General features: G+C 35.1%; 1 protein-coding gene across 1 annotated transcript; it reads right to left on the minus strand.

Moving 5' to 3' along the window:
- Positions 1-938: 938 nt before the first annotated feature.
- LOC137815561 (uncharacterized) lies at positions 939-2063 on the minus strand. The gene is made up of 2 exons (XM_068618676.1): positions 1322-2063; positions 939-1090 (listed from the first exon to the last, which is right to left on the minus strand). Exons 1-2 carry the CDS (start codon positions 2061-2063, stop codon positions 939-941), a joined length of 894 nt encoding a protein of 297 aa, XP_068474777.1.
- Positions 2064-9110: the final 7047 nt, after the last annotated feature.

Raw genomic sequence — 9110 nt, forward strand, 5'->3', positions numbered from 1 at the left:
GGTGTATGTGCTAAGCCAAAGGAAATGTGTGTCTTGAGGGGATCAAGGTCACTTTTTTGGTGGTGTGTGTAAGTAATCTAGGTTTGGTTACTTAGTGGATTCCCCAGTGGTTTCTGGGAAGACAGGATGTAGCTATTGGTTTAAGAGTGAACCAGTATAAACTGTGTGTGCAATCTCTCTCTCCCTTAAACTCTTTAATTTCAGTTTGTATATTTTCAACTGGTATAAACAACTGATTGTTTTTGCGAAACAACCGATTGTTTTTCTGGTGCTGTGTTAAATTGCTTTGTGTTTTTGGCAAACTGAATTCTGAATCAAGTTTTCTCAAAGGAATTTCATTCTAGACTAAAAAGTATGTAAAAACCCTCTTTAAACCATTCACCCCCCTCTAGTTTAAAGCCATACAATCTAACACATTTGACATGTTGGTGGCCTTTCAATAGAGTTGGTATTGGGGCCTCTTCCATCACGACCTGATTTTCAACAATGATATGTTCATAATTAAATTCAACAATGGCAGTCAGAATAATTGGCGTACCAGTATGAGGATCACCTCCCACATCTGTAGTTTCCAATCCATGAAGAGAGGAAAAGTGATTTTGTAGAACCAACATATCATTATTGGGGAGTAGTACTTTAACATCCCAGAGTAATTTAGCCTTCCAAGGAGAGGTATGACACGACGGAGATGGTACAACTACAGTAGTAGAGACCTTCACATGATGACCAACAATAAGAGTCGTCACTCGTGCTTTAGCATCCCCAAGTGATTTAGCCTTTCGAGGAGAGGTATGAAGCGACGAAAATGGTACAACCACAAGAGCAGAGACCTTCACATGATGACCATCAATAGCAGGTGTAACTGAATCTACTACAAGTTGTGACTCTAAGCCCTTGGCTTGCATAACAGCCGGTGAATTCCTTACTATTCATGGTTCTTAAACCGTAACTGTATCAAAAGTGGGAGTGAAAAACCCCTGCCTGGGTGATGACCTATCATGATCCGAGGCATCCTTGAGAGAAGCCATATCTGCAAAATCATTATCCCCTCCATCTGTTTTATCAGAAGCAAGATGACCCAAGAGTGACCCTGCATTAACCCCGCCAGGAGCATTAGTTGCCAAATTACCAATAGGGTCTTCCACGAGCTTCAGATGCAGATCTTTCTTCCGATACTCTTTATGTTGTTTAGGAACCGCGACCTTCCCATGTTCCCGTTCATCAGAAGTTTTCTTCTAAGAAGGCTTATGTTGATGTCTAGGATCACGACCCTGATCATGAATCACACGACATTAAGCAAGCTCATGCCCAATCATCTTACAGTTTGAGAGAAATGGAGGGAGCCATTCATATTCCACGTCGGCTTCAAAAGCAAAGTATAAACGTTCAACCAATAGGTGATCGGGAAGAGGGGACAACAAATCAATATCCGCCAGCACTCTAGCAAACAAACTATGATCATCCGAAGACAAAGGAGTACCAATGCCTCTGGTGATGGAAAATATCGCCCTTGGTCTCCAATATTCTAAAGGAAAATGGTAAATTCTAACCCAGGTCTGGGTTTTAGTACTCTTCATAGTAGATGGAACAAAGTCTTTTGTCCAGGCAAACAATCTCAAGAAATCAGGAGATAACTGCAATGAACCCATCCCGAGGATCAATCGCATGTCTTCTAAAGAAGAGAACTCAAACTCATAGAAACCCTTCCCAAGAGGGATTGCTTTCCACGGTCCAATAGCCTTCCACACAAGTTGTAGCTTTTTAGTTAAATCAAGGTGTGTGAAAGGTTTATCCCCCTTAGATAGAATAATCCGACCATGTACATGGATCTTGCAATCCTCAAGACCAATCATGTAATCTTCCTCATCAACCCAAACAACAACCATGTCTCCCTTGATACAAGGAGTAGGTAGTTGGGAAAAATGAATGTCACATGTATTTCCCAAAGCCTGAGAAAATTTCTTCCTTTGGCCTGGCATTGCAAATGCTTTCTTATTAGCAGACACTTCTCGATCCATCAAACAATCCCATGGGATGAGAAAACTTGTAAAGCCCTCCACCATTTGCAAAGGCTACCAAGCCGCCTCCAAAAAGACACCTCCGACTTGTAGTGAAACGCGTCACAGTCGTGCACAACAGCGGACACACACCACCGCATCACCGTCGCCACCCACACAACATTGCATCTCTCGCAACTCCATCACACACCTAGCCACACGCCACCAACATGCGAACTAGCGCCTGCAAAACACAATTGAACAACATTTTTTTTTTGAAAAAATTAAAGTGTTAATCTACATAATTAAAAATAGTAAACAGTTACAATAAAATAATGAGAAAAACATGATAAAATTTTCTCTTATAGCCAACTCTTTTCTACTAGAGGGCACGAGAATGAAATCCCAATTGTAATTCTTTAGAAGAGTAAAATATTCTCATTGTGTAGTAGAAAGCCAATTTGGACCAGGTAAAGCTTGTCTAATTCTTTTTGTTCACTGTGAAAAATAAACAATGAGGGATGAAGAACGAGGATTTTGTAATCTTAATTTGGACATGGTTTGCATAAGATGAACCTGTCTAGAAGTAGAGTTAGGATGAATAGTGGGTGACACAAATGAATGATGGTCATTAATATTATGACTAGCATAAGAGGACAAAATAGGTTGATTTTGAAGATGCAACAAAAGGAATATGAGCGAATTAAGAGAAAATATTTAGACAAGGAAATATCCTCTATAGGACTTTGTTAGAAAATATCACAATTAGGGAACCTTTGTTCATTGAAAATCATATCTTTGAAAACTTAAATCCTATTAGAATCAGAAAGACAAATATAATCCTTATAAAGGATGAATAGCCTAGAAAAACACATTCTTAGAAAAGGGAAACAAGCAAACCCAATTTTTTTTTAAGAAGCTATAATTATGGATCCTTCTAACAACACTATGAAGGGAATGTTAAAATTCAACAAAGTAGTCAATAGTCTATTAATTAGATACATTTCAATAGTGAAAGCAAAACTAGAGACACAAAGAAACAAGGTGGAGAAGACTAGTGTTATGTTTGTGTTTTATTTTCACAATATCATTTTGATGGTGTGTGTGTGGACATGTTAATCATTAAGTGATACCATGACTAAACAAACATCAGTAAATGGTAAATCACGATATTGAATACTTTTTTTATTTTGGTGTTTAACTAAAATTCAATCACAATATTAAATTGTTGAAAAATAAGAAGATTTTTAAATTTGGATTTTAAACAATAAATCCATGTGAACTTAGAATATGCCTCAATAATGGAAACATAGTAATTGTAACATGGTAACATGTTAAGTTAGTAGACGGTCTAATACTCATTAGATGGTCATGATATGAGCGTCCCTGTGTTTTGATGACAACAAACACTATAAGGTGTATTGTGGTATGACAAAGCTCACTCATGTGCAATATAAGTTTAGACAAAAACAACAGAGAAGATGAGAAAGACCCACTAATGTCAATGCATCAGACGATACAAACAACAAAACACTGTTAGATGAAACAATGACACACGCTCACAATAGAAGACCATCAAACGATTCTATCTTGGTTTTAATCTCTGATAAATGAATAAGAGATAATAATGATAAGATCTAAAGAACAAAAGACGTGACAAAAAATATCAAAGGACAAACAAGATGATTCCAGGAAACTAAGACAAACGATACTAATAGAATGGATCAGACGAAGTAGTAAAGAAGATCCTAATGCACACAACCTCATCATAAGATCTTGATAATCGAACTCCTTGGTTAACACAAGGAAAACAATATGAAAGAACTTGCTTACAAGCCATCAGACTAACACTAAAGATTGTACATATCAGACAATACGAGCATCTTCAACTCATCAAATTAATCACTGCGTCAGGAAAGTGTCCATACTTAATATTTACATTACTAGAATGTTTTATGACACTGCGTTTACGTTTCTAAATTTTATTTGACATTTCTAAATCATAGAAAACATCATTTTTAAATACGATTACTCATTAAATGATTTTGGAAAGTAATAAGTGTCATATTTCAGTAATATTTCATATTAAAAGAGAGACACTTATGGATATTTATTGATAAAATAATTATAATTTAATCCCTAATTTATGAATTTAAACTTTTTTACATATTTTGTAATTAGAATATGAATAAGAACTATTTATTCCCAAATTTGTGTTAATTTCAGGATTGTAGGGTAGAATGGAGATCGAAGGACTAAAGAAGGATATACAAGATGAAAAGGGAAAGTTGGAACGCTCAAAATTCAGTTAAATTCGCCTAGGCGAGTTCACTTCAGAGAAGTTGGGTTTTTTCTCGTCAAATTGACCGAAGCAAGAAATAACGCGCCTAAGAGATAAGTCATTTAACATGAGCCCAACTAGGTTAAATAGAGGACTTGAAAATCTCAAATACCTTGTGCTTAAAATGTTTAGTGAATGACGTTTTCCATATTTGTTTTAAATGTTTTCAAATACAACTGTTCAAATATAATTAAATTTGATATTATATTGGAAAGTTTTTATATAAACAGTGTTTCACTGTAAAGTCTTTGAAAAATATGTTAGAATGGATGGCTTTAAACTAGAGGGGGGTGAATGGTTTAAAGAGGGATTTCGAAAACTTTTAAGTCAAGAATGAAATTATCTCAAGAAACAATTGATAAGGAATCCAGTTTGCCAAAACAATAAGCAAAAACAACAGCACCAGAAAAACAATCGGTTGTTTCGCAGAAACAATCGGTTGTTTATACCAGTAAACAAATATTAAAACTAAATTTAAAGAGATTAAGGATAGAGAGAATGCACACAGATGTTTATACTGGTTCACTCTAAACCCAGAGCTACATCCAGTCTTCTCAGAAACCACTGAGGAATTCCACTAAGCAATCAAACCTAGATCACTTACAACACAACCAAGAAAGTGACCTTGATCCCCTCAATACACACACTTCAAGGTTCCCCTTGTTGATTCTGAGGCAAGAGTACTTTAGAACAGCAACAGCAGCCCATACATCATATGTTATCTCCATATCTACACCTTTTACATGAGAAACTAGGTTGTTTCCCTCAAACTTGAGATTTGTGTAGAACACCTTTATTAAATCTGGGTAGATGTTTCCCTTCATCTCCAAGAACTTTCTGAGAGATTGATCTTTGAGCACCCTCCTTACATTGTCCAGCTTTTGGCTTTTCATCCAATCAAAGCACACAACCTTGGGGTTGTTTATCACTTTGGTGCTTGTTTCAAACCTATATCTCTCAATTAGATCATTGTCTCCAGAAAACCATCCTTCTAGCCTTCCTCCAGACCTTACAACTCTGGTTTTGACTCTCTTTGAGGTGGGAGGAGTTGAGTCCATGATGGCAGAGAAGAAAACAGAGAAAAGCTCACTCACAGATTTTGCAAGAGATGTTGCAATTGGTTGTTCTTGTGGAAGAGATCAGCTGCAACAGATTTTATAGCAGTAATAGAATTAAAAAGCATTCAATGACATGAGTGGGTACCAGATTTTCAGAGAGAGAGGACTTGACCCTGCCCTGCACAGAAAACATCAGAAAAAGCTGAAAATCACATTGTCTTCACATGTGATCTTTGACTAGTCATTAAGGCTCTTGAATTTCCAAGATTTTGGAATATATTCCTTTATGACTGTTGTAACTTCTCTCTGACCGTGATCACCTTTCAACACAGGTTCATTGACCAAGGATTCTCTCTTTAAATTGATCTGCAACGGATAGAAATTCAAAATAGAAATTAAATTGATTTCTTTACAATGTTGCCAGGCTTAAAACAATCGGTTGTTTCGAAGAAATAATCGGTTGTTTTTTTGCAGCAGTTAAAACTGATTTTGAATTTTAACCATGAGCAGAAAAAGTTCAAAGCAGATGAAGTTAAGCATTTTAAAGAAGATATTTTACCATGTGAAAGAACTTTAAAACAGAAATTAAGAACAGAGAAAGGAAGGTATTATCCTTTATATTGTTCTTTCAATGAGCCATGTGCTTTATGATTAAGAAGCCTCTTTTAACTGTTGAGGGCCTTTGGACAGATGCAGAGCATTGATTCAGCTTCAATGTTGGTCTTTTTCTTCCAAAAACTTGATCATATGACTTAGTCCTTCACACTTCTTTAGAATTCCTGCACAAGCATGAGTTCAAGCAACAAGATTTGGTCCCTTCACAAATGTGGGTCCAATTGATTTCTTTTTCTCATTTGGAACCTCACATCCTTTCGGAATCCATTTCATGTAGCCTCTAGGAACAGAGAACTTTCTTATTTTGCAGAATCTAACTGAATGGCCCTTTTTCATGCAATAAAAGAATGTAACAACCGGTTGTTTCGATTTAACAATCGGTTGTTTTACTGGCTTTCTTAAATATTTTTTGAAAACTTATCTTGTTGGTTATGTGGATTGAAACCTAAACCAGCCTTTCCAAAAACACAGCTTTGAGATGCCTAGACATTCTCAAAGTTAGATTTCCCTTTTGAAAGCTTGTCCACAGTGTCAACAAGATAATGAACATTTTTCTCAAGATTTTCACAATTTTCGCAAATGAGAGTGTCACACTTGCAAGAAGAATTTTTTAAATGATTTTCCAGATTTTTGAAATCATTTTTAGATTTTTCAATCTCATCTTCAAGTGATTTCACTCTCTTTTCCATCCTGCTGTTAAGTTCTTTCAATCGGTTGTTTGAAAGAACCAATTGATTAGCTTCATCATGAGTTTCTTTAAAAGCTTCAAGCAATTCACTATAATTTTGTTTATTTAAAGAAGCACATGAACTTACCTCACTTGAGCTACATGATTGATCATCATCTTCAGCAACTAAGCATAACTTTGCCTTTTCTTCCTTACTTGATGATGAGTTTTTATCATTATTAGCTCTTCTTTATTTACCTTTCTTCTCATGTTTCTTGAAGTTTCTCTTCCTTCTGTTGGGACATTAAGTTTTAAATTGACCCTTCTTTTTGGATTTTGAAGAGAAAGATTCAGCAGAAGATTCTTCTTTTTCCATCAATGCACTCCTTGGATTCTTGTGATACTCTTCAAAGGTATTCCACATTTCTTTGGCAGACCTACATTCTGAAACCTTGAGCAGTTCATTAGAATCAAGTGCAGATACAATAATGTTCATAGCTATACAATCAAGATGTTCAGTTTCAGAAGAATCATTTTCAGATATAGGCATGAGATAGTTCTTTGTAATGACATTCCATATTTTCCTATCAAAAGATTCAACAAAGAATTTCATTCTTATGCACCACAAATCATATTTCATACCACAGAACAAAGGTGGTTTGTTTAAACATGCACCTTCTCCAAAAGAAAACTTTTCAGCCATAAAAAAACAGTTTTAGGATCACACTTGAATAAATTTCAAGAACCAAGCTCTTGATGCCAATTGTTAGATTGGATGGCTTTAAACTAGAAGGGGGGTGAATGGTTTAAAGAGGGATTTCGAAAACTTTTAAGTCAAGAATGAAATTATCTCAAGAAACAATTGATAAGGAATACAGTTTGCCAAAACAATAAGTAAAAACAACAGCACCAGAAAAAACAATCGGTTGTTTCGCAGAAACAATCAGTTGTTTATACCAGTAAACAAATATCAAACCTGAATTTAAAGAGATTAAGGATAGAGAGAATGCACACAGATGTTTATACTGGTTCGCTCTAACCCCAGAGATACATCCAGTTTTCTCAGAAACCACTGAGGAATTCCACTAAGCAATCAAACCTAGATCACTTAAAACACAACAAAGAAAGTGACCTTGATCCCCTCAAGACACACACTTCTCTTGGCTAACACACCAACACTAAGAATGTTGATCTTGATCCCCTCAAGAACACACAACACTTCTCAACAAACACACAGAAGAAACTTGTTCAACAGATACAAGGATTACACTTTTTACAAAAGTAAATGTGAAATCAATACAAGCAGAAATCCTATCTCACACACTTTGATCAATCTCAATCTCTAAGCAATCTCAACTTTTCAAAATCTCAAAATCTTTATTCATAAACCTCAAATATGTTTTTCTGAATGTATGAAAGATGTTGTTTGTTATCAAATCTTAACAAACTATTAATTGCATTTAAAGATTGGTCAAAGCATTAAAGACTGCAGCGTAAACAGTTAAACATTTAAAGCTCAATCAAAGCTAAAACAGTTTTTCTGTTATGGTACCAAAACAAACAATCGGTTGTTTCCTCGAATCAATCGGTTGTTTTAGTTTTAACAGCTCAACCATTTGTAAAACAGTTTTCAATCTTTTCTAAAAACATCTAAATATAAAACAATCGATTGTTTCGATAAAACAATAGGTTGTTTTTCACTTAGTTTGAAAAACACTTTTCTTTTAAAAAGATTGAGAATGCCTATGCTTTGGATTCAATCAAAGAGTAGATTACAAAACTCAAACTACCCCAGATCCTAACTAAGACAGCTCAGCAACAGCAAGCACAGCCAAGCCTTCAACATCCTTCAAAGGGTTTGGATTCTTCAAAGCTTGAACACCACTTGGTTCAACAAAATATATATCAAAGATTTTTTCGAAATATGGTTAGTGGTATAATATTCAGGTTAAATATAATTATGCTACAACGTTCTGATTTTATATTAACTTGGGAAGGATTTGAAACTGCATTCAAAGTAAAATATTTGAGAAAAGAAAGTCTTGATAATTATAAGATATTATAAAGATTTTGTTTCAGTGATACCCATGATTTTTTTTGTAGATTATAATGTTCACTAATACTTATTTTGTTCCCAAATATTATCGAAGGGACTTAAAGACCTGAGTAAAGTTAAAAGCTAAAGTTTGCATTTTCAACGTTTAACGGAAAAACGATGAAGCTGAAAAGTGAGATTTGCGCAACTCAAAAAGTAAAGCAATATCAAAATATCATAATAGAGTAGAAATTTAGATACCAAAACAGCATATGGATAGTGATAGTCACTTAACCTCATTGCCTTTTGCATGTGCTCTTTGATGATGTGGATCCAATTGATTTTGATCTTCTTCATGATGTAGAAGATGTACACCAGATCCTCCTCAGTAAGAACA

The sequence above is a fragment of the Phaseolus vulgaris genome, chromosome 1, assembly GCF_051622355.1.
Source record: "Phaseolus vulgaris cultivar YP4 chromosome 1, ASM5162235v1, whole genome shotgun sequence".
Lineage (NCBI taxonomy): Eukaryota > Viridiplantae > Streptophyta > Magnoliopsida > Fabales > Fabaceae > Phaseolus > Phaseolus vulgaris.

Excerpts from the sequence above, each read along its gene's own strand:
- LOC137815561 (XM_068618676.1), bottom strand. The coding sequence starts at position 2,063 with ATGGTGGAGGGCTTTACAAGTTTTCTCATCCCATGGGATTGTTTGATG. Across the intron at positions 1,091-1,321 it reads CCCTCCATTTCTCTCAAACT|GGTCACTCTTGGGTCATCTT; the intron begins GTAAGATGATTG and ends GGGTTAATGCAG.